The sequence below is a fragment of the Macaca thibetana genome, chromosome 14 (assembly GCF_024542745.1).
Source record: "Macaca thibetana thibetana isolate TM-01 chromosome 14, ASM2454274v1, whole genome shotgun sequence".
Classification (NCBI taxonomy): domain Eukaryota; kingdom Metazoa; phylum Chordata; class Mammalia; order Primates; family Cercopithecidae; genus Macaca; species Macaca thibetana.
Genome location: NC_065591.1, coordinates 20,618,158 through 20,644,124, shown reverse-complemented (window position 1 = coordinate 20,644,124; position 25,967 = coordinate 20,618,158). Strand labels below are relative to the sequence as shown.

The 25,967-nt window shown below is 51.9% G+C and overlaps 1 protein-coding gene across 4 annotated transcripts in view; it reads left to right on the top strand.

The window, feature by feature from the left end:
* Positions 1-25,967, top strand: part of TSPAN18 (tetraspanin 18) — a 203,133-nt gene that overhangs the window by 148,009 nt on the left and 29,157 nt on the right. For 3 of the 4 annotated variants that reach the window (XM_050757638.1, XM_050757639.1, XM_050757640.1), the window contains one exon: positions 21,332-21,408. The exons of the other annotated variant lie outside the window; for it this stretch is intronic. In XM_050757638.1, the coding sequence (XP_050613595.1) occupies positions 21,389-21,408 (20 nt within the window). In that variant the 5' untranslated portion in view covers positions 21,332-21,388. The remainder of the gene's footprint in view (positions 1-21,331; positions 21,409-25,967) is intronic. 4 annotated transcript variants of the gene reach the window in all.

The following is a 25,967-nucleotide window of genomic DNA, read 5'->3' as shown; positions in this document are numbered from 1 at the left end:
TGAGATTCAGACCCCAGGTGGTGTGGCCCTGTGCGAGCCAGGCCTCCAACCTACTGGTCAGGAAAAGGCCCAGGCAAGAGCTAGCCTGGCCTGCATGGGGCTCGGGGTGCCACTCAGACACAGCCTGGAGCTCCAGAGAGGAAGGACCCCTGTGCTTCCTGTCCCCAGTCCCCTTTTGTGGAACAACAGGGCCGTTTTCTGTTCCTTATCCCATGCTTCAGTGACCTGTGCCCCTGGGGACTAGGAGAAGATCGCCCTGGCTCATTCCCGGGATGAACAAAGGTGGGTCAATTCTGTCTCCGAGAGGACAAGGGCTGACTCCAGGGAGGCAGGTGTTATGTGTCAAATAGGGTGTGTGCCAGCGTCCCCAGCTTGGACACTGTAGAGGGCACTCCTCTGATTAGTGACCTTTGCCACATGTGACCTTGCTGTGTGGCCTGAGGAGATCCCTGTCCCTCTCTGGTCTTTGTTTTCTTATCTCCAAAGTAAAGGCATTGGAAGTAAACAGAAGGGATCACTGCCTAGGCTGGAGAAATCAGGGAAGCCTTCATGGCTGAGGAGACATCAAGCTGGGCCTTGGAGGGTGAGAAGGAGTTTTCCAGGCTGACCAGGGAAGAAAAGATATTCCAGGCCCAGGTTTTAGCACCATCAAAGACACAGTAACATTAGAGTATGGGGTTTAAGTGGTGGCCCTTTTACAATGATTCGTTTTAATTACATAAATAATACATGTTCCTTGTTGTAAAAAATAGAAATCATTCAAGTATGAAGAAAAAGATAAAAATCGCCAACAGTCAGCTACTCTTTGGTACTGCTTCAGCCCTTTTTAACATGATTGAGAAAGTGGCTTGTAAGCTCCCTGACGTATGGAGACTCTCAGCTCCCGGGCAGACAGCAAAGAACAAAGAATTGTCTTCTGGAAGCAGAGCCAGGCCACAAGTCCCAGACAGACAGGGTTTCATGGAGCTGGGACTGGGAAGAGCCCACCAGGAGCATTGGTGCCTCCTCCCCAAGGCCCCTGCAGAGCCTGCAGCGGATGCCAGGGTGGAAGGACTTCTCCGCCTCTGAGGAAAGGAGGCCCAGAGAGAGGGTCTTTGTGTGCACAAATGCAGCCTGTGGGAAGGGCCGTGCACTGCCACTTCTGGCAGTCTCTGGGCCTGTCAGCTGGCAAAAGTCGCCATCCCGCTGCCAAACCATCAGGGGGTCCCCATAGTGGCTTAACTGTGGTTTCCTATGATGTCTGCAGGGTGCAGCAGGCTGGGGCGGGAGCCTGATGACATTGTGAAGTCACTGCTGTGATCTTGCCAGTTCTCCAGCGCTGCCTTTAAAAGGTGGTTCATCTAATGGATATTGGGTGGGGTTGGGCAGGGGCAGTGTGTGGCCCAGGAAGAGTGGCCTGGAATGGTCTGTCCACGGTCATTCAAGGGGAGAGGTGCAGGCTGCAGAGATCCCAGTGTCCATTCCCTGGGCTCCCACCCCTGTTCTCCCATCCCCAACACAGAGAACGTTTTCCAGAAGCCTCAGCCAGGACCCACTCAACTAAATAAAGCAGTGAAAGCAGCCCATGAGGACCCCCCACCTCTGCCCCTCTGTTAGATCATCTCCCCGGGCGTCCAAGCATCTGGGGCCCCAGAAAGCGGGGAAGGGAGGGAACGGAGAGAAAGAGCGCAGGTTGTGGTGACCACCTGAGCCATCATCATGTTGGCTATGAAAATAGGATGGGTTGTTCCATTTCGCCCACAGCCCCTGTGAAGTCTGTTAACAGTAATTACAAAGTTAGGAGAAATTCCCAGGCCTCCTAATTAGTGTGAATAGGGGCTGGGTAAGCTAGTCGTGGGAAAATAGATGTCTTTGTTTGCATTCTTAAGAGGAGACCACAGCTTTCTACCTTTAGGTGTAATAGAGCTTGGCCTCTCTTCTCTCCCTCTCCCCACTGCTCCTGGCCCAATACCCTGCACTGTGGACAGGCATGTAGTTGCACATACCCACTGACCACTATATCTCCTGTGTGTGTGCACATGCAAACACACACATGCACGTACACACACACACACATGCACACAGAAGCACAATAGACTGCATCTTTCCATCCTGAATTAAGACGTCATCTGGCAAAGCAAACACCAAAAACCAAACAGCATTTCAGCCATGCTTCCGGCCCCACTGGCAATACCATCCAAGGCCCCTTCCCCCAGCTCCACCCCAGACACCCCAGGGGACTCCTTCCCAGGCCTCCCCAAATTAGACTGTCTTAACAAACCATTACGTGTTCCAATTAGAGCAGCAGCGGACCTGGCTGGCTGGGCAGTATAAGAACGCTCTTCTCTTCCCGCTAACAGGCTGAGGGGCACCGCCCCGGGAGGGAACGAGCCACGCTGGGCTCCCCTCTGGATGCTGTAGAGATAATGAGATCCAGCGTCTCCATCCCAGCCTGAGGAAGGCTCCCTGCTCTCTGGGTCTGGGGCCGGCCCGGGGGGAGGTTTCCTTTGGAAGCAGGAGGGAGAGAAAGAATAAGGAAGTGAAACTAACATTTATTGTGCAGTATGGGCTATTGAGCCTGTGCCAGGAAATGTTGCACAGGATGGTGCTTTTTAAACTGAGTGGTGGGTACCCACGGGGCCCTGGGGTACTTCTCCCTGAACCAGAAGGTACACAGAGTCTCAGGGTTCACCCTGTGCATCCTGATAGAACATTAATTCTTGAAGATTTGGAAGATAACACCTTACTTTTATATTTAAAAATCATATTGTTTAAATATGTGGTATATTTTGGAGTAAAATGCAAAAAAATTACATGAATATGTGAAATAAAACAGGAGATTCATAGTCAGATGTGCTCTCCCACTCTTGTGTCTGGGCTGGGTCTCCAGATTTCCAAAAACGTGGTGGTAACATGTTGTCTTCCATTGCCATTGTGGGAACTGAGGAGAGAGCTTTCCCATTGTGTGATGTTGGGCAACCCCTATACCTCCCATCCCTTAACAGCCCAATGGAAATGCTAATAGCACCTCCCCAGGGCCAGCTTCACAGCTATGTGACCTGTGCAATCCCATAGAACCCTAAACATCGAAGGGCCCCACACTTGGTTCAATGCTCTGCCCTTGCCATCTTGAAATTCTTAATAACTTTTGAACAAGGGACCCCCCTTTGTTTTTACTGAGCCACGCAAATGATATAGTTGCTTCCCAGAAGTGCTGTAGCTGGTCCTGCACCTTCCAGTAGAGTTTTAGCAAGGGTTAAATCAGACATGCGTGAAAGAAGCCCACATGGAAATTATCCCTCCCTTCCTCCCTCCCTTTCTCCTTCTTCCTCCCCTAAACATCCATTGAGCACTCAGTATACTGGGTGCTGTGACTCAGCCATCAACCAAAGGCCCTGCCCTCTTACATTCAAGAGAAAGGGAGAGAAGGTGAATAACAGAAAGAAAACATTGCCGGAGATCCTGTCCACAATGAGGGGACAGACAGTAACGGAGTGCATGGGCTTTTGTGTGAGAGGGGCTTAGGGAAGGTCTCTCTCTTTGAGCAGAGACCTGAATAAGTCGAATAAATGAGCCATGTGGACTATCTGGGGGAAGAGAGTCCCAGGCAGTAGGATGAGCAGGTGCCAAGGCCCTGAGGCAGGAATGTGCTTGCCACTGAGGAGGAGGCCAGAGCAGCTGGAGCTGGCTGGAGCGGGGTGAGGAGGGTGGTCGGAGGTAAGCCCAACAAGGGAGGGCCAGGCCACAGAGGGTCTTGTAAGCTGTTGTGAGGATATGGCAGGGGTAAGTAAATGACAGCATGGGGGTGGAGGACTCCTTCAGCCAGAGCTGGACGTCTGTGGCCTCCCAGGGTAAGTGTCTGGAGGCCAGATGGCAGAGGGGAGGAAGAAGGGTGTCCCATTGTCCTCTGGGAACTCAAGGCAAGTTGTCTTTGGTCAAGGGATGAGTGCCAGCTGCCATGCAGGGACCTCTACTGTAGGCAAGATATGGCTTCTCTCCCGGCTGTCTCTCCTCCAACTGGGCAATAGCTGTTTCAGCCCAGACAGCTGAGCCTCACCGCACCAAGGGTGAGGCTGGGGGAGGCTGGACAGTGGAGGAAGGAGTAGCCTGCCTTTCTGGAAGCCTAGCCCATCGTCCATCCTGGGCCTCCATGACCACATCTTGGACAAGCTGTACAGTCAAAGACCAACCCGAAAGGCACTCATGACAGTGCCTGTGCCAGAGCAGCACCAGGATGGCCACTGAGTGAGGTTTTCCAAGCCATAGCCCTGCCAATGAACTCCAAGATGTACGGCAGGAATGCTGGAGAGTGGGACAGCCAGGCAGCCTTGGTGCCAGGTCCCATACGCAGGGCTGGAAGCTGTGCCAGTTCTGTGCTTGTGGATAGAGAGACCCTCATGTTCTGCTAGCCTCTGCTAAGCTGCATAACCCTAGTGAAGGGGTGTCACCTCCCTGGGACTCCATCTCCTCATCTGTAAAATGGGGATGATAGTGATGTTATGAGGATTAAATGAGAGTGCGGGTGAAGCACACAGACGGTCTCCTGGCACATGGGGCATATGGACCCAGTGTGAGCCCTTGGGTACAGAGGCCTGGTCTGATAGTCACCGCTGAGTCACACGACCTGATCACAGCTCAGCTGAGAAGTAGGCCACCGAGAGATGAATCTTAAGACCAAGCCACCGTGTAATATTGCCAAAGACCTTCAGAACATGTTGTGTGGCCAGGGCCAGGTCCTCAGAGCGATCATCTGTGCATGAAGTGGTTGGACTCGAGGACCTCTGAGCCCCCTCCAGCCCTGACATTGTGTATGATGGGAAAGTGACTGATCCCTCCATGAGAGCCCACCTACCAGGGCAGCACCGCTCAACGCTGGGCAGGATGGCAGACCGCAGGGGTGGGCAGCATGACACCTTGTGGCTCCAGAGGACTGCTGGGCAAAGGACCTGGCCTGCAGGCTGGAGGGGCTGGCTGTCTGTCCTCCTGTAGCAGGCGTGGGACCCCTGCTGTCCCACCAGGGAGAACAGTAATGTTGGGCAGTTGTTATAAGCCTGGACTCTGCAGCCAGACTGCCTGTGTTCAAATCTCAGCTCTGCCACTTTCTAGTGTGTGACCTTGAGCAAGTGACTTAACCTCTCTGAGCCTCAGTCTTCACTGTTGAGAAATGGGGGCAGTAATAGCATGACCACACAGGGCTACGGCAATGGATAACCATGTCTGGCACTGGCAGATCTGTGGAAGTGCAAACTCCTCTTGTTATTGGTTGTTTTCCTAAAACTAGGTCCCCAGCCAGGTCCTGTCCTGGTGAGCCAGTTCCACAGCTGAAGGTGGGGGTCCTTCCCAGACCCCAGCCACCCTCTGAACCTCAGCCGCCACCCCTGAACACCAGTTCCCTCCAGGGGCAGCTGTAACATCATGACCAGAACAGGTCATGAGAAGGAAGGATTTCTTTGGGCATCACTCATGAAGTTGAGCAAAGAACTCCAAAATCCCTATTTCAAAGTGAAACATGACCTAAAAAGGGTATTCATCCTAGTTTCCTATTTGTGAACTGTGGATATCGGTCCCTCAAAAGGTTGTTGGAAGGCTTCAATGAACTGTATGGGAAAATACATCTCCGCCACCTGCAGCCCAGCAATGCAAGTGTCCGCTGTATGCCAGACACTGTTCAGACACGCTCCACCTGCTTCATCCATTCCAACTGGCAGGGGAGGCACTGCCTGCCCAAGGGGGCACACAGGAGGAGGTGGTCGGTGAATTCAGACCAGGACTAACCATTCTGGACCCTGTCCTCATTGTCTCCAGTTGCAGGCACCCAGGAAATATGATCCAGGTTCTACTTTAGGTTTGTCTCTTCTCAGAACATTTACCTTGGCAAGCCTGATATGATGGCTTCTATAAAGGACCTGTTTCCCATAGAATCTGTTCTCTAATAACATTTGCTGTTTGGAATTATACTTTGGAAGCGGTCATTGGTGAAATAATGACTTCAGGCTAAATTCAGAATCATCTTCCCAACTTTCACAGTGTGGCCCAGCTTCTTAGGCTCTCTCTGGACCGGACCCAGCTCTGTACAAGTGGTTAGGGCCCCTGGTGGTCCCGGAGTCACCTAACCAGGGCTCAGATGTGAAGTGACTTGCCCAAGGTCACACAGCACCCAGGGGTAGGGTCAGATCAGACCCTGGACAGCCTCATTCTAAAGCTGCCTCCCATTTCCCTGGAAGCACAGCATCCATGTGGTCCCCGGGAAACCCTGTCCCTGCCCCTTGGAACTTCCTCTTCCTTAATTAAGGGGCAGCTGGGGGGAAATGAAACACCTACCAGTTCTTCCTTTTCCCAGCAAGGAGGCTCCCTGGGGCCCCTGCTCCCAGCGGGTCTCTACAGTCCTGAGGCTACCTCAGGCAAGCAGGGCTTTGTACGGTGGTTCACACATGCAGAGCCTCTAAATTAAAGGCAGCCACCTCCCTCTGGGGGTCACAGTCCCAGGGCAGGGCTAGGGGATTTATGCCCAGGCTCCCGGATGAGGTGTGCTTTAAGAGGATGCGTTGCCGCTGATGTTAGCAGGTAGCCTTCCACCTCACCAGGAAATGGTCAGACACACACACACACACACACACACACACACACACACACAGAGCGAGAGAGAGCGTGTGCGTGCATGCATGTGTGTGTTCCAAGAGGGAAGAGAGAGCAGAGACAGAGACAAGACTCTGAGACGGATAGAGACAGAGGGACAGGCTGGCACATGGGACTCAAGGCCAGAGAGTGGGGTGTGGCCGAGACACAGAGCTAGCTGGCTGGCCGTGAAGCCTGAACTTAAACCCAGACCCCCAGACCCAAGGGTGCTACCTTTTGTTCTTATATCCTCAAGAACTGCAGAAAAGGCACCAGTTTGCCTGATTTGAGCCTGGCTTGAAGCCCTGTCAGAGTCCTGCTTTCAGCACCCCTACTCCAGACACGGAGGGGCACTTTCCTGGGTTGAGGCACCATTGCTGTCTGTTTAGCAGGGCAATGTGAGTGTGCCTGCGACCTCCCCTGCCAAGCTCAGGCACTGGGCACCATGAGGCAGGAACTACATCTCCTGAGATCTAGCACTGTTACAGGGTGAGGTTTTCCCTCTGCTCCCAAGAGTTCTGTTTCATTAAAACCTGGATCCTTCCATTTTACTGACATTTCTTAGCTCTGCAAGCCACAGATTGGGCTGTATGTACATTTTTAAATGATGAGGCTGGCTCATCAAATATTCAGACCACCATTTCCATTTCTAAAAGGACAATACCTGAATCCTTTCCTCCCAGAAATGGAGCCAGTGGCGCCTAGATATTTCTGCAGTGTTGGCACTGGGAACCGTGAAACCAGGGCACGGTGTCCCACGGTAGATAGCGAAAGGTGTGACTTCCAAATGAATCACAACAGCGCCTGCTTCTTTTCCATGTTTTATGCGGTGTGGTCTCATTCAACATTCACAATGACCTGTGGGATTACAGGGTGTGCTGAGGCTCAGAAAAGCCAAGGCCACACAGGTAGTGAGTGGCAGAGACAACTCCACCTGGGCCACTCGCCACTCTGCATGATGTGTGCCCAGAGAAGCCCAGGGCAGGCAAGTAACTTGTTCAACATCAGAGGCTGGTTAGTGGCAGAGCAAGGGTCAAACCCTGGGTCTCCCGACTCCCACTACAACGCTTTTTCTAGTGGGGTTTCTGATTCTGAAGAGTTCCGTGCTTGTCCCTACCAGCTTTGGGACTTGGATACCTCTGAGCCCGGATGCTGGAGAGACTGCCTGGGTTCGGATGCCAGCTTAATCACTGGGTGATTCTGGGCCAGTGACTTCACCTCTCTGTGCCTTGGTTTCCTCATTTGTAAAATAGGCATAATAATTGTACCTACTTCATAGGTTGTTGTGAAAATTAAATGAGTTAATAGATGGAAGGTGTTTACAACCATTTCTGGCACTTAGCAAGCATTCTGTATTAACTCTTATTGCCATCATCACCATTACTGCCATATCGTCTCTTTCCCAGGGATGCAAAGGAGATGACTGGCTCGTCTGTCAGGGTCCCAGCTTCCTCTCTGCCCCAGGTCTGCCCACACAGCCTCCAGCCTCCCTGCCCCTTGTAATTGCTATTGGGCCTCAGCAAAGCAGGGAAGAGACCTTCCCAGGCACAGCAGGCTAATCAAAGTGCATACCCTTGGCTTGTCATATGCTCTGGATGGGTCATTTGTCATCCATTATCGCCCCAGAGATGGGGCCAAGGTCCACAGCAGGCAGGCGGACCGAAGCTGCCCAAACAGATCTCAGCACAACTGTTCCATGCGCCCTCCTTGCCTGGTCCTCTGGCAACCCTTGTGCAGCCAAGCTCCGTTCCCATGTGCTACAGGGGTGGGGGTAGAGGGACTTGCTGTGTTCAAACAGGGCAGCAGCATTAGGTCCCAGGCCTCGGTGGGTGACCAGCTCGACTTCCTCCAGTTCCTTTAGCCTCTTCTGTTGGAAAGATCCCACCTGTGCTGCTCAGCTCCTCATGTTCCCCACTCCGGGCTTTGACTAAACCTTACCAGCTCCCAGGAGTCACGTCCAGAGCTCCCCCTGCGGAGGTTTAAGTCAGCCACCACTTGCCCAGTGTTTCTCATTGCTAAGGGCATTGCCCATGACCCATGAGGGCCTCATTTGACCATCATGAATGACGATCCTGGGAGGTAGGTGCCATCTTTATTCTTATACTCCAGATGAGGCTGCTGAGGCTCAGAGAGGTGCAGAGATTTGCCAGAAGCTGCACAGCCACATGGGGTATGAACCCGGCTCTCTGGATAGGCAGTTCTGTTCCCTCTCCAGTCTCTGTCCCCACACAACAGAGGGAAATGCATTCACTGAGAGAGAGTCCTCTCCATTAGCCGAAAGTCACTCCCTCAATAATTCCTAAAGTCAGGAATGCACAAACTATAACCTGTGGGCCAGATCCTGCCCAGTGTTAATTTGTAACTAAAGTGGGGTTGTCCTAGAGTCACGTCCAGTTGTCCCCGTGCTCTCTATGGCTGTTTTCTCAACCCAAGGCAGATCTGGGTAGCTGTGATGGAGACAGTATGGCCCCAAATCCTAAAATAGGTACTATCTGGCCCCTTTTGGAAAAAGTTACCAACACCGCTCTAGACGAGTGTTCGGCAAATCCTTTCTTGTCCCCATCACATCTATGTCCCTTCCCTAAGCCCTTCTCCGGTATTTATTACTTTCCATCCTGCCCAGCTCCCATGAGGTGAGCCAGGTGGGGATTTCTGTCCCCATTCCACAGATGGAGGAACTAAGACCTGGAGAAGATAATGATGATTGTTACTATTATTTTTTTCCCCAAAGAAAAGTAGAAATATTGTCCTGGCGCTCTGAAAGCGTGACTCCTTGCTCATCCCTGGGCTTCCTAGTGGGATTGCCAGCGTCCTGCCGGGCCTGGGGAGCCTGACGGGTTGGTAGAGCTGGTGACCGGTCCTCTGTGGAGGGATGAGGCGTTTCTCAGCTTTCCTTTGTTTCAGCCCCCTGCCTGTCTCCTTCCAAGCCCAGCCCTCTCCCTCCCCCAACCCCTGGCGTACATCTTTCTTTATGACTCCAAGGAGCAGCTGGGATGCTTTTTATGGGGAGGAAAGAGAACAGGACTCTGACTCCCTCCTGTCCATCTACTCAGGCCCAAGCCTCAGGTTCTCTCTTTGATTCATTTCCTTGCAGTCTTTTCTCAGCCATGCAGGGCGCTTCTGTCACGGTCTCTCTGTCTTCCGGTTGTTCGCCCTCCATAATTTGAGCTCTGAGTACCTGTAGTCATTCCTCTTATGGGAAGGGGTTGTGGCCTCCCCTAATTCGGGCCAGGTGACTAGAATCAATTGCAGTTGCCCTGAGAAGACCCTCTGTCTCCAGTATTTATTACCAAGCAAATATCAATGGGGCAGATGCCCTGTGGAGTGAGGCCCGGGGCTGGGCTTGATTTCTGCTCTGATGACAGTTCCTGGGCCCTGGGGGTTGGGGGAAGCCTGCCTTGGAGCTGGAGGATGCTGTGAGAAGGAAGGGAGGCCTCCACTGTCTGCCTGCCTTCGAAGTTCAGGAAACTTGCCCTCCCTGGGACCGGAAGACACCTGTTGCCTCTGGATCTGGAAGCTTCTGGGAGCTTCAGGCCCTTGAGTTCTGAGAGACCTCTCCTTCACACTGCACATGAGCATTATTCAGGCAGGAGGAGACGTGACACAAGACCAGCAAAGTCTCTTTACTGAACACAGGCTGAGAGCTGAGAAAGTTCATTGCAGAGAGGAGCAGACAAAGTGAAATTGATGGGACACTGATGGCAGCCTGGGATAGTTGAAGGGGCTGTGATATCAATAGCAGTAAAATCAAATGTACAGCACTTAGTTCATCCCAAGCAAGCATGGCTCCAATATGGCTGTGTCATCTCAGGCAAGCTGCTTAACTTCTCTGGGCCCCACTCCCAGTGAAATAGAATCGTCTTTGCTGTGCTGTCTTTGCTGGACGGTTATGGGGATCAAGCAAGGACATAAGCATGGAGGGCTCTGGGGGCTGTGAAGCAGAACATTGATGCAGGGAGCTGTTTTGTGATTCATGTAAAGGAGGAAGGAATCTGGTTAGATGCCAGGAAGGACTTCCCACTTAAGGAGGAGACGTGGGAATAAGATTGTGGGAGCTGCCCTGCTTCCTAAGGATCTTTAAGAGTAAGGTCAGTTTGGCTGTCGAGAAACAGTTTTGATATTCACAGAGGCATTGGCCAAATGACTTTCGATGTCTTTTTCATGACACTGTAGTTAGGTTCGTTCACACAAGAAAGTGATCAGTGGCCATATCAGTATGTGCACGTAAGTGTTTGGTCTGCATCCACAGCTGGTCTGTGTGCCTGGGTCTGTGTGGGTTTGTTTGCACGTGTCTCTGTGTGTAGAGCAAGAGGCCGGAGCCAGAACTCCCGCTGACTCATCTTCTTTATAAAGTTGTTGGAAGAATTTCCTCTTGCTGTCCTAACCAACTGGGGAGGACTTGGACAAAGTACCAGAGTGGAAAAGGATTTTAGATTTGATTTTTATTTTTTATTATCCGACTTCCTAAATTTCGGCTAATAAGAGCCTCAGCTCTGGAATTGACTGCCGAGGCTTGAATCCAGGGCCCCTGCCCCATGCCCCAATCTATGATCTTGGCTCCTACTTCCCCTCTCGGGGCCTCAATTTCCACATCTGTAAAATGGGGGTGGCAATGCCTACTTCATAGGGACATTGCAAGAGCCAAGTGAATTAGAACATGCAATGTCCTTAACAGTGCCTGGCCTATAGAAAGTGCTTCATACATGCTGGCTATACTCAGAGAGCACTGGCTTTGGCGCTCCTCAGCAGTGGTATAGCCTTGGGTGAGTCACTTCATCTCTCTGACCCCAGTGTTCTCAGCTGTCAACTGGGAATAATAATATGCCTGTCTCATAGACTATAGTGGGGTTCAAAGGAGATAATGTAAGAACTTAGCACAGTGTCCACTGCACAGTCGGCATTTAGGAGGTAAAAGTAAGTTTCCTGTGTTCACCTGCAAAAGGGAAACTCCCCCTGGGACCCCCCTTTCCCCTCTCCTGACCCTTGCCATAGCCCCAGTGTGGAATTCTGTGTCTCACCCACTCCCTGGGTTTCAAATGCCACCTGCCTTATCCTGTCTGACACTAAGCGCACCAAGGAAAGCTGGAAGCTCCCTGCGCCCTTTTCTGCTGGGGTAGGGGTGGGAGTGAGACTGTGCTGGCAGGAATATCCAGGGCTCCCCCGTCCCTCACCCCTGGCTCAGAACTGTGCCCTTTCCCTCCCAGTTCCCAGGCCCCCTTAATACCCGTGAAGCCATTAAATATTTAAATCTGGGCAGTGTGGTGGGCCAGGTTGTCCCAGCAACAGCCCTGCATATTTTGGGATGGATTATTGTCTTTCAAAGGGTCTTTTTTGGAGCTCCAGGCCCTGGGGGGGATGCAATGTGGGAAGGGAGGGCCAATGGGGAGGAGGTGAGGGGGCTCCTGCCCCACTCTGAGGCTTGACTGTGAAAAGCAGCAGAAACTGAGAGTCAGAGAGGGCAGGCTTTGCCCAAGTTTTCAGGGTCTTGACTCAAACCCAGGACTCGGGGCTGGCAACTCCTCCTCTTCACCACTTGCTTCTGCCCTCTGAGGGCCCATTAGCCGGCAGGTGCCCTGGCCCTTAGCAGCCACGTGTCTTCTGGCATCTGAGCCCCTGTTCTTCCCTCACCAGCTGGCATGGGAAGCTTACACACCTTCTCTGAGCCTCAGTTTACCCCTGGGTAACTCAGGAATAGTTCACCCACTTTCAGGTGATGTCGGAAAGTGCTTAGTATGGTTCCTGGCACACATGAAGCAGGAGCAGTTATTACATTGATGGTATTGTTAGAATGACTGAATCCTTATTGGGGGGCACCATCTAGTACCCCCTGTATTCTCTGAAGGGACTCAGAGGAAGTGGGAGAAACAGACCTGATCGCCAAAGCGTTTATAATCTGGTAGAGAAGGTTCAACAGCAGCGAGTTCAGAGTCACCTGTCCCCGGGGCTAGGCTTGGCTTGGGCTACATTTGGAGGTTGCCCAGTGTGTGGCCAGGAGCACCCAGGCTGGGAGCCACCATTCAGCTCTGATTTTGCTATGAGCCTCTGGGCCAATCCCCTCCCCTCTGGACAGTCTCCTGAGCTGTAGAATGTGGGTAACCTCTAAGCTACTTTCTAGCTCAGCTCCATGTCCAGGATTTGAATTCCAAGGCAACTTTGAGACCCAGGTGGGACGGATGCACCAGAAAACCACAAGGATGATGATATAGTTTGGCTGTGTCTCCACCCAAATCTCATCTTGAATTGTAATCCCCACATGTTGAGGGAGGAAAGTAATTGGATTATGGGAGCAGTTTCCACCATGTTGTTCTCATGGTAGTGAGTGCATTCTCACGGGATCTGATGGTTTTATAAATGTTAGTTTTTCCTGCGCTCACACTCACCTCTCTCTCCTGCCGCCCAGTGAAGAGGTGCCTTCCACCATGATTGTAAGTTACCTGAGGCCTCCCTAGCCATGCGGAACTGAGAGTCAGTTAAACCTCTTTATAAATTACTCATCTCAGGTATTTCTCTCTAGCAGTGTGAGAATGGATTAATACAGATGGCCTGTTTCTCCCACCCTTGGTCTTGGGGGCACCCCCTTTAGGAAGTGGGCCCAAGAGGATGAGGCTAGTCCTGCAAGGTCCTCCTGGTCCCCATGTAAACCCCACTCTTTGAAGGTGATTTCAGGGCTGAGGTGGACCTCCCAGAGTCCCACCCAGTCACAGGACCCAGCCAGGCTCACAGCACCTCTTTCCCTACATTCCATTCCCCACCACAGACCTCTGGGTAAGCAGAAAAAACCACTGCTGCCTCACACCCCAGTCCCAGGCTCTCTCTGGAGGCAGGAGGGTTTCCAGAGAATAAAGTCTCCATTCCAGACACATGCTGACTGGCCCCAGCAGGAGGCCGGTGGCATCAACCATCCAGTTTGGGCTGCCTAGAAGAGGAGGGGGCAGAGGCCAAGAGCCAAAGCCCACATGGGTTGATGTCAGGGAACCTGGGCTCTGGCTGCTAGGAATGACCTGGAAGGATTCCTTGTGGGTTTGACTGGCAGATGGGCCATTAGCTGATGACTTGTATGTCACCCCAGATTTGGGGGCCATAATTTTCAGCATACTTGGAGCCTTGGACCCTAGATAAACCTCAGGGTCCTTCTCATCTTGAGGTCTCTGAAGCTAACTTTGTAGACCTTCCAGGGATATGAGAAAAGGAGAGACTTGTGGGCCTTCATTGAGCCTGCAGAACCCAAATCTTAGGGCCAAGTCCCAGAGGTCTGAGGGTTAGCAAGCTCCCAGGGACTTTTCCCATGCTAGCTGGCTCCCTGTTCTCCCCGTGACCCAGAATGGCTGGGCCTGCCCCAGGCAGGAAGATGGCCACGGTCCTGCCCCACATGCTCTTTCCACGGAGTTTAGGGTTTTGATCCCCACCCTCTTTCCTGCTCACATGGTCCCATTTGCTTCTGCTGCAAACTTTTTTTCCCTCTGCTGAGAGCTGGGGCTGAGGAGAAGGATGATTTAGGGGAAGGATGGGAATCATTGAGTGGCAGATTGGACTGCTAAGACAGATGGGCTGAGCCATTACCTTCAAGGCCAAATGATGTTCTCATTCTGGGGTCTATGGATTCCGTAGAACTCAAGGGATTGGTGAACTTTGAGAAACATATCTTCACTTTAACATTTCACTGAAAATGAGTATTTTCTTCCATTTTAAACACAAGCAACAAACCACAGTACTGTTAGCAGTACTTGTGACTTTGTCATCAATAGATCTAAGTGCATATTTTCAAATTACCTAAAAATTGCTGGGAATTTCTTAAAATGATGATAGTTATTAGATCCTCACTAGATCTTGAGTTTTGCATGTTCATAAAAAAAAGCACTTGTATTATCCTATTCCAAATTTGCTTTTTAAGAAGTATTTTGGTTGTGCACAGTGGCTCACACCTGTAATCCCAGCACTTTGGGAGGCCAAGGCAGGCAATTGCTCGAGCCCCGGAGTTCGAGACCAGCCTGGGTGTCATAGGGAGACCCTATTTCTACAAAAAGAGAAAAAATTAGCTGGGCATGGTGGCATGCATCTGGAGTTCCAGCTACTTGAGAGGCTGAGGTGGGAGGATTCCTTGAGCCCAGAAGTTGGAGGCTGCAGTGAGCCATGATCATGCCACTGCATTCCAACCTGGGCAACAGGGACCCTGTCCCCCAAGATAACGTTTTTGATAGCTATATTTCAATATAATTGGTTTCCTTTTTAATCTTATGTATTATATTTAAGTGGGGTCCAGAGGCCTCATCAGACTGCCGAAGGGTGGGGGTAGATGTGCGAGATCCTTGTTAAGGGGCTAGGTGCTGGGCTTTTTGGAATCAGGCCAGATGGCTTTTGCGGCCTGGCTGAATGATGTGAGGTAGGTTGCACACCGTCTCTGAGCCCAGTTCAATCACAGGTCAGTGGAGAGTGGACACACCCTCTAGATTCTTGTAAGGACCTGTATGCCTTTAGTTCAAGGCCAGATATACAGAAAGAGCTGTGGAAACCCAGGCTCTGGTTAGCATGAAGTTTCCGAAAACCTTCAGGGAGGCAGCCTGGAGGATGAGAAACAAGACTCAGTCCAGGTGGAGCCAGAGCAGGTGCTGCCAGAAGCTCTGGCTTATGCAAGGCTGGGCAGGGGACGCGGTGAGGATTGGAGACTGCTGTGGCCGTAAGCCCATGTGTGTGTATGGGGGGTTCCTGAGGGACTAGGACACAGGGACGCTTCGGAGCAGCCAGAGCAGAGTTATCCATCTTCAGAGGAGCTTCAGAGGCTGCTGCTGGCTGATCCCTCAGGTCTGGGGGTCACTCCTTCCATTCTTTCTGGCAAGTAGGGCTCCTGCAAAGGCCAAGGATCTCACTAAATGGGGAATGAACAAAAGCAGAAACGTAGGCAGGAGCGAATGAATCAAGAGTGTTATGGTGTGAATTACCACAAGAATAATGGTTGGTTGGAGGAAGCTTGTTCTTTGGCTACCCAGGGAGGCCACCGAGGGAACGCTCTCTGAACCCCATGGAAGCAGCCAGGCCATCTGCCCCCTTGTGCCTACAGCCCCTTCTCCAAGGTTATGGGAGGCTGTGGGGCTGTCTGCTCTCCCCACAGCAGGCTGAGTCAGCCTTCCTTCCGTTCCCCTGGTGCTTACACCATCTCCCAGAACTGGGGTTTCCCTGCCACACCTGGATGTCTGCTTCTCTCCTCCTGGCACCTGCCTTTCCCCAGATCGGGCACCTTTCCTGGAGGGCTCAGCTGGGCTCAAAGGACAGGGTGTGGGTGGGCATCCTGAGCAGAGGGGGTGGCTTCACTCTGACCCACACCATCCCTCCCAGGCCCCCGGACTTGTTCGCTTGGCCTGCTTCAACTACACTTGGCTGTTGGAGGTGGACGCTCAGGCCAAACACTCTTCCTGACAACCAGAGTGACCTCCGCGCTTCTGTGCTCCCCCCAAGTTCAAACTGTGTGGGTTTCCCAGGTTGCCTTGCCTTCTGACAAAGTGGCAAAGTAACAGTCCCTAAAAGAGGGTGAAGAGCTTTGTCCGCAGAGGCCTTTGCAAACAGGTGGTCTCAGTGCAATGTCTAGTGCCTAAGACAGGCAGAGGGACCCCCGACCTGTTTCTGGGACTGGCACCTTCTGTGGCTTAAGTCCAGCCCCAGTCTATGGGGGATGGCAGGCATGGATTGTGTGAGGGTCACCCTGGGGTTTGGGGACTCCGAGTCCTCTGGAAGACGGCCAGGGCAGAAGAGCCAGGAGATAATAAGCCAAAACCTTATTTTGTCCCAGCAGGTCCTCCAGCTTACTGTGTGACTTCAGGCTAGTGAGCCTCAGTCTCCTCATCTGCAAAACATGACTGCTCACCTCACAGTGTAGTTGGGAGGGTCTGATGACATACGTGTATAAAGCATTCAGGAGTTACCTACGTGCAGGTGTAAGTCCTGGGAGGCTGCCTCAATTGCTGGGAAGAGCAGCGGGCTTCATGTCAGGAGGTCCTCGTTCTAGCCATGCTGTGTGACTCTGGGCAAGAGCCTGTCCCTCTCTGGGCCTCAGCTCCCGCAGTGTGAAATGAGGAGTTGGAGACAACCCTCACTAAGATGCTTCCTTCTTTGATGATTCTCTGATGGCCCTGTGGGAATTCTACATGGGACAGAAGAAAGGGCTGGTGGCAGGGACAGGGTGCCCAGCCTGACTCAACTCACGGACTAGAGAAGGGTCCTTCCCAGAGCCTGCAGATGCTCTGTGCTGCCTTGACATTCACAGCTCCATGAGCTGGGGGGGCAGGGGAGCCTGTCATTTAGGATCCGATTGCATCCACAGCAGGCTGTGCTCCTGGTTAACCCTCAAGGCACCCACCCCTCAGGAGCCTAATTAGATTTTATCCCCCGCTCAGCTGTGACCATGTCCCCATGTTGGTGCCAGCACCAGGCACGCCAGGATCTCAGGCCAATTGCTTGTTTATGAGACCGTCTGTCTTGGGATGAGGCCCAGCAGGCACAGCCAGTGAGCAAATAAGTCCTCCCCATCAGCCTTGAACCTGATGGCAAGAATCATTGTTAGTCTTCCAGGCCTCAGGCCGGCGTCCTGACCAAGGAAAAGATGTGGGTTTGCAGTCCAGCAAAACCTGGCTACAAATCCCAGCTCCATCTCTTCCCAGCTCTGGGACCTTTCTAGCCCCATGGAGCTTTGGTTTCCTCATCCCTAAAGGGGAATGATGATAATATCGTCTACTTTGTAGAGCTTTTTGGAGGATCAAGTGAGATCATTTTAAGTGAACGCCCATAATACATTGCCTTGTGTTATCATCAGGCCTCAGTAAATGCTGACCCTGTCCTGGTCCTCCCCACATGGCCTCCCTGATTCTAGGCTCTCCCTACCCCAGTCTCGCCCTGGCAGTCAGGGTTTCATTTTTGTATCTTGCCTGGCAAGGCCAGGACACTTGGTTAATGTAGCCAGTAACACTTCTCTCCAAGTAGGGACTGCGGTGATTGTCTCACTAGACTTGAGTGAGTCCTTGAGGAAGGGCAGCCCTTGGTCCCTATGCCTTGGACCAAGCCCAGGGCTGGCACTCTTGGTGCCGGGAGCACAGGAAGGAGGGAACGGGATGTGCAGCCTGTCAAGTGCTTTCACCTTCATCATCCCCTTGCATCCTCCTGGAAAGGATCTTAGAAGTTAGCTCTGAGCATCCCCACCTCCCAGATGTGGAGGCGAGGCTCCAGAGGTGAGGTGTTTGGCTCAGGCTTGTGGCTGGCACAGGCAGATCCCCCACTAGTGGGAACCCAGTTGCAGGGGAACATAGGGTCCTCTGAGGCTCTGCCCTTGGCCACAGCGCCCTCTCCTGGCCAGGGTGCATGCAAGCCCTTTCTCAGCCCTGCACCAGCCCAGACCTTCCTTTGCTTCCTCCACTGGGGGCTTCTCTGTCTCTCTTGTCCAGCTGCCTCCTTTCCTTCTCTCCAGAAAGCATGCCTGGGGGCTGGGGAGAGTGAAAGTAAAAGGAGTGATTTATGAACTGAGCTGTTCTTCTTAATCAGAGAGCCCCTCCTGAGCCCCTGCTCCGTGCAGATGGGGCTGAGCCGCCATCTGGGCAACAGGAGGGGCGAGATTAATAAAGCTGTCTGGCCCGGGCAGGGGTCCGCCGAGGAAAGCCCCAAGGCACTGCGTGACCTCGGTCCCATCTCTGCGCCTTTCTGGGCCTCGGGGCTCCCATCTGTTAAGGGATGGCTAGCCTGGGCCATCCCCCAGGGCCTCCAGCTGGCTCAGGGAAGGAGTCTAGCCAACTTCCTGGGCCTCTATGCCTGGCTGCCTGGTTCAGGGAAGAGCAGCACTGGGCTGGAGACTTTGGAGACTGGGGCATGGCGCTTCCTCTCTCTGGTGCCACACCCCACAGATAGGTGTCGTATCAGGAGCTCTGGTTTGGGGTCTAGCTGACTTGGGGCTGAATCATAGCCATGTTTTGCTAGCCAGGTAAATAAGCTCAGGTGAGTTAATTACCCTGCCCAAGATTCAATTTCCTCATCTGTAAAATGGGTTAATAGCAGTACCTACCTCCTAGGTAAGGATTAAATAAGAGGACAGGTAGGAGAAAGGTATAGCGGAGTCTGGTACATGGTAAACCCTCAATCCTAGTAGTTATTAGGCTCAGTGATCACAAAATTGTGGCAATTCATTTGAATTTGGGTCTGTTTAGGGGAAAGATGTTTGTATCCATGCTACCCAAGCCATGTGTCCATAGCTTTCCCCCCACACCCTGCTCCATTCATAACTGGTGAATGTGGGCTGGGCATCCACTTATTTCCAATATCTGATGCTGTTGATCATAATAGCTCCCATGGTACTGTGAATTCTTACAACCACCTTTGGCTTCCAAATTCATCATCACAGTTTTCCGAGGAGAACCTAGCACCTTGGAGAGGGGGGTGACTTTCCCAGGGTCTCCAGGGAGCTGGCCAAGGCAGAAACCAACCCAGCCTCTGCAGAAGCATCAGTGATGGGGTGAGCATGGTGTCACTGGGCTGTCCTCCTCCAGGACAAATGAGCCAGTCAATGCGACAGGGGCTCACAGAGGACAAAGAAAAAAAGGGAAAAGAGGTTAGTTCAGGGAAGTTGGGACACCACAAGGGGCGAGCCCATTCCCGGCCAGGGGACAGCATTCAAAGGGGCTGGAGCTCCCTGGTGGGGAGGAGGCAGGCAACTGCCAGACATACCCCCAGAGTTCAGCACCTCCTCCTTGTCTCTGGGTTGGCCTCTGTCACCCATGCTGCTCATCTCAGCCTCAATGTCCAGAGGGAGATGAGGTAAGGAATGGTGATACAGGGCACCAGGACTGGGATGGAGCAGGAGAAGAAGAGAAGCGGAAGGAAACCATTACCCCGTCCTTGCTTCCCTGAGCCCTGGGGCTGGGCATGGGGTACAGGCCCTGAGCTACAAAGCTGGAAACAGCTTGAAATCTCCCGAGGATGCTCGGCCTTGTCACTGATATCTCCAAGTCTCAGTTTCCTTCTGTAAAAACCATTCACCTGTGTGCCCATGCTTATTTGCACCTTGTGCTCCCTGGCACTGCCCCTAGCACATAGTACGTGCCAGTGTATGTCTACTCAGTGGATGGTAGATGGGTGAGTGGGTGGGTTGAGGGACGAAGGGAGGGATGGGTACATGGGAAGGAATCTTTCACCCACCACCCCTTCACTGACCCCAGTGCACCTGCGGTAGCCTGCCTCGCGGGCTGTTGTGAGGATTCATTGTGATCACACAGGAAGAGAAAGCACTTTCTATAAAAGCCACTTTTGAGTCTGACCCCTGAGTGTGGATTCCAGCCCTATCACTTCCCAACAGTGTGATGCTGGACAAGTCAATTATCTCTCTTTTCCCATTGGACTCAGTTTCCCCATGTACTGCGGGGATGATGGGGTGATACCTACTTCATAGGGTTGTTCTGAGCATTTCATGAGCTCACGCATGTCAGCACTGTACCCCAAGTGCACGGAGTGCTGAAGCTGGTGCACACAGATGGGACAGGCAGTTGAAGGGCCTGTCACTTATGTATGTTTAGGCCAATAGGGGTGCCAGCTCCTGGGGCTGTGGCCATGTCTCAGGAGGGAGGCCCCTTCTCCTGCCTTTCCATCTTCCCATCTCTACCTCTGCATTCCCCCAAGACTAACCTTCGCCATCCCCTTCCCCACGATTCCTCTCCCCTGTGCCCAGAGTTATGCCGGTGGAGTCAGTCCTCCCCACTGTGGGCCCCCCAGCACTGCTGTTATCTGCCTTCTTGTCTCCTCCAAGCTACCACCGCCACCACCACCACTCACCTGTGTGTCCATGCTTATTTGCACCTTGCACTCCCTGGCACAGCCCCTGGCACATAGTAGCAACTCAGTGTATATCTACTGAGTGGATGGTAGGTGGGTGAGTGTGGGTTGAGGGAGGAAGGGAGGGATGGGTACATGGGAAGGAATCTTTCACCCACCACCCCTTCACTGACCCCAGGCAGGCTTGTACTTGAATGGGAGGGATTTTAAATAGGCACGGATATCTCCCCTTTCCTTCCCTAGGAAGACCCCTATAGCCCAGGCTTCCCCGGGTCCCAGGTCTTCCTGGGACCGTCCTCTAACCCAAGGTTTGAGCAGGAGCTGGCTGTGGAATTCCCCGCAGGAGTGATAGAACAGGAGTCTCCATATGGGCCTGTTTGACTTCTGAAATCGAACCCTCATTTCCACTGCTGGGAGCTGGCCCTCTGAAGGAACCTTCTCGCAAATCCTTATGCAAAGCCAAGAAACACTTCCCAGCATCAAATCTCTCTCTCCTGGGAGTCTGGGCTTTGGGGGAGGAAGTTGATGAACAAGGCCCTGCTGGCACTCTCTCTGCTGAGGTACTGTTGTGGATGGCTGGGTGGCAGCCAGGGATGCAGGTTACTCACACCCATCATCTCCTCCCAGGCCATCAGCCTCATGCAGCCGTGTCAGCATACATGAAGCCCATGCTAGAATCTGCAAGTCTCTTAAAGATGTGCCTTCCAAGGCAGCACCTGCAGAAGCACCCAGGAGCTGCCATCTGGGCAGAAGGCCACTCCCCCACTGGAGTGGCCCCAGGTGCTGAGAGCTTTTCATGAGCTCTAATGGGCCCAGATTAGCAGGACACTTGCCCCAAGTGTGTGTATCTGGAGGGCGGGTTTTCATAAGCAGCTTCTTTCATGGGGCTGCTCCTTATTGACTTCCTGTGGTAATTGAATATTTTCTCTTATTGGACAAGCTGGGCCGATAAAAGAAATATACACAAGCCTTGCTGACGGGAGATTCTGTCCTGCTGATGCCTGAAGAACTGCCCAGGTGACACATTGGCAATTGCCTCTCCTTTCTCAGCGTACCTCTGCCCCATCACCTGACACTGTTCCATCTCCAGTCTGATCCTTTCTGATCTGCCTGTCTGTCTTTCTGTCTCCTTCGGTCTGTCCCTCTCTTTCGGACTTGGCTTTGTGTATTTCTCTGATTTGCTGACTCCACTGTCTCTTTTTGCTCTTTTTCCACTATACATTCATTCATTTATTCATCGAGATATATAATTGAGAACCCACTATGTGCCAGGCACTGCTCCAGACACTAGAAATAAGCCAGTGAACAAAACAAGTCCTTGCCTTTATGAAATATGCATTCTAATAAAGGCAGATGCATGCTCCCAAAATAAATAAGGAGTACATAGAGTATGTGGTGTATCCACAGGGCACGGGGCTGGGCTTCCAAGCTCATATCCATGACTAATTAATTGGTTTTGGAACTTGGCCAAGCTCCTTTTCCCTCTCTCAGCCTCAGTTTTCTCATTTCCAAAATAAGGGTATTGGGCTAGATCGTGCTTCCCAACCTTTGACGATTAAGAACTTCTTTTATTGATATGCTGGTGATGTAAGTTACACAAGAGCTGGATCTAAGGCAGCACTTACACAAACAGTAGTGTCAGAAGTTTACCTGAAGTTCCCTTGAAACCCTTTGTATTAGTGTGTTTTCTATTGCTGTAACTGAATACCGGAGACTGGATAATTTATAAAGACGAGGCATTTATTTCTTACAGTTCTGGAGGCTGGGAAGTCCAAGGTCAAGCACCTGCACCTGATGAAGTTCATCTTGCTGCCGGGGGACTCTGCAGAGTTCCAAGGTGGTGCAGGGCATCACATGGCAAGGGGGCTGAGCATGCCAAAGTGGCTTTTATAACAGACCCACTCTCGGGATAACCAGCCCACTCCCATGATAACCCATTAATCCATGAGTGGATTGATCCAGTCATGAGGGCAGAGCCCTTGCAATCTGATCACCTCTTAAAGGCCCCACCTCTTCATCGTATTACATTGAGTGTTAAGTTTCAACATGACTTTCAGAGGGGACACACATTCAAACCATAGCATCCTTAAACGCCTCGTTTTGTTATACATGAAACAGTTGGCTGCATCTGAGGGTCATGTTGTATTAGACACCCATCTGTAAGCATAGGACCTTCCCATGGCCAGATGAGGGTTGCTGTGACAGGCACATGAGCCTTCAGACCACAGGATCCACAGAGCAGATCCTGAGGCAGATACCACATGGAAGGACAGGGGATCACAGCACCTAAACTGCTCTCCAGTGCTTTCCAGGTGCACGTGGGGAGTGGAATTCCCACTAAGTCAAGCTTGCCTGTGATGCTGACTCTTGCATTTCATCCCTCTGAGCCCCAGGATTTAAAGAATTTTATGCACCAAATAGAATGTTCATTTTTGTTCTGCAAAGTCATACAGACCTGGTGTCTAGAGATTCTGAACAACCCAAGAAACAAGGTCATCACCTGGGGGTGGTTTAATTGCTCCAAAACCCAAGACACTTGCCCCTCGAGCCAGCCCATGGTGAGAGGTTGATGTCTGAGATGTTATTTGAAATATTGAAAATAACTTTAGGATGTTGCTAGTCTCAGGGAACCCAGTTTGAGCACCACTGAACACAATCAGTCTCCCTGCTTCAAAATCCTCCACCCCAGAGTCCTCCCCTCTCCTGAGGCTGAAACTGATGTGCCTGTATCTAGAACAGCAGCTGAGAGGAGCTACCTTGTGCAGGGCAGGAGGGAGTAACAGAGCCCAGAGCTGGGATGGAGCCACCATGTGTCAAGTGCTGCGTGAGGGACTGTACCTCTATGATACAATTTCATGCTCAGTTAGCACAATTTCTAGAGGAAGTCAGCATTCCTGTCCCCATTTTGCAGGCATGAGAGCAAAGGCCTGGAGAGGTTATGTAGTTCATCCACAGTCATGAGGCAAGAAAGTGATAGGCCAGGTCCCACCTGACCCTATAGGCCCCACCCACACTGCTACTCTCCCTCCAGGGCCCCCTCAGCTCAGGGAAATGGGGAGACTTTGATGGGCCTCCCACCACTGGCCCCAGAGAGGACATCATGTCCCACAGCAGACAGGCCCGCCATCTCCTTCCTAAGTGCCTCTTTTTTGAGCAATAACAAAGCTCTTGGACCTCACAGTCTCAATTTTCTTTTCACCCCACCCTCCAGAGATTCTCCATTGGTTCCCCTCCCTTTAGAAGTAAATTAGAAAACTGTGCAGTGAAGTTGACTTCTAGAAGTCATCCATGGATGGGTGGAGCTAAGAGCCAGGCAGAGATTGGAGGTCCCATGTGTATGTCATTATAGTCTGACCAATTGGCTATGGAGGTGTGTCCCCACATTCAGAAGGTCTCTATAGGGGATGGAGCAGGCGAGCCCTGGTCTCTAGGCTTCAGCCTGGCAGTGAGTGATGGCCCAGGAAGCTGTCCCTGCTGGAGAATAATGGGAGATAAAATGGCATAGGTGGCATGAAGACAGGTCTGCACTTTGGAGGAGGATGGATGAATGGGGCAAGGGAATTAGCATTCATTGAGAATGATGATTAGGAGTTGTGGCCCAGATTAAGATAGACGTGGGTTCAAATTCTGGCTCAGGCACTTCTGTGCTATGTGACCTTAGACAAGTGATTCCACCTCTCCGAGCCTCAGTTCCCTCCTCTGAAAAATAGAATGACATTACCTATTTCCCAGAGTTTTACAAGGATTCAATGAAATTGTGTGTGCTCCCTGGCACATAGTAAGAACTCAGTGTATGCCAGTGGTTACTATTATTAGCTACTATGTGCCAAGCCCTGTGCTCAGTATTTTCCATGCATCATGAGGAGGGCTTTTTTTTGAGATGGAGTTTCGCTCTTGTTGCCCAGGCTGGAGTGCAATGGCACGATCTCGGCTCACTGCCACCTCTTCCTCCCGGGTTCAAGCAATTCTCCTGCGTCAGCCTCCCAAGTTGCTGGGATTACAGGTGCCTGCCACCACCCCCAGCTAATTTTTGTTATTTTTAGTAGAGACAGGTTTTCACCATGTTGGCCAAGCTGGTCTCGAACTCCTGACCTCAGGTGATCTGCCTGCCTCGGCCTCCCAAAGTGCTGGGATTACAGGCGTGAGCCACCGCGCCTGGCCGAGGAAGACATTATTTTTATCCTGACTTTACAGAGAAGGAATTCAGTTGTATGCAGTTCAGTAACTTGCCCCACCAGCTAAGCCTGGCAGAGCTGGGACACAGTCCCCTGTTGGGCACCAAAGTACTCTTTTTACTCATCCACCCTGCTCTGAAACTAGAACCCAGGCATCCATATTCTCCACCGGCCCCTGGGCTCACATTGTCTGTTTTCCTACCTGACTCACCTTTGAGGTTGTGGGAGGCTCTTCCCAGGAGACACGTCTCCTTTGATTGCATTTGTCTGGGAACCCAGCACTCCGCAAGCCCAGGCCATGAGATGTAATCTGCAATGAATGTGGTACACAATAAATACAGGTAGTCCGTTTATGAGCTGCCGTATTTATTACACCCCTTAATTGCTAAAAAGCCAGAGCCAGCTGAAGCTGGATCCTACCCTGGAGAGAAGCTCTGCCTGGGTGGGCAGAGGGAGGGATGGCAGAGCCTGGCCTCCCACACAGGAGTACTCAGCCTCTCGCTGTTGTGGCTGCTCTGCCTCCAAAGGCCCGTTCATCAGAGTTAGGACCTGATAGAGGAAATGGTCAGGGCATCAGATTCCTGCTCTGCCATTTGACACATGAAGACCCTGAGGCCAGAGAGAGAAAGTGATTTGCCCAAGGTCACACAGCAGTGACTTACAGAGCAGGAGGCTGGGCTCCAGACTCCTAGGCCAGTGCTCCTTGTGTCCAATTCTCTGCTTGAACATCTGCTCCTGGATCAGGTAGAGACACAGGATCTGGAGTTGGGTGAGTGGTGGTTTTGTAGCCCAGTCCGTGCATACAAGCTGTGTGATACTGGGCACGTTACTTGACCTCTCTGAGCCTCAGTGTCATCTGTAAAATGGGCATAGTACATCCTGCTTTAGGGGCTTGTGGAGAGATTAAAGGCAGTCAGTTCTGTGGAGCTGGCACGTGACTAGCCATGAGTCAGTGTTCAATAAATGTTCTTTCCTATCCTCTTTTCCCTTTCCAAAGGGCACAGATGTCTGAAGATGCATGGAGCTGAAATCAGCCAAGAGCTGAAAAGAGAGATGGGTCAGAATAGAAAGGCTCTGGGGTGTGAGGCATTGTCCTGGGTTCCTAATCTAACAGCAGGCCTGTGAGTAACCTATGAAGGCAGTTAGGTGTGGACGTGGTAAGAGCTGTCCACCCTGCTCTGTACAGGTACGGCGGGGAGCCCTTTACATTGGACATTTTCATAGGTGAAGAAACTGAGGTTCCAACAGGCTAAGTCACTTGCCCAAAGACGCAGAGGTAGAAAAGGTGATGGGCTGGGATTCGAACCCAGGTGTGTCTGACTTCAGAGCCCATGCTTAGGACCATGCTGATTAGATGCAGGTTAGATGTTCCTTCTAGAAATCAGGGATGTGGTTGGCAAG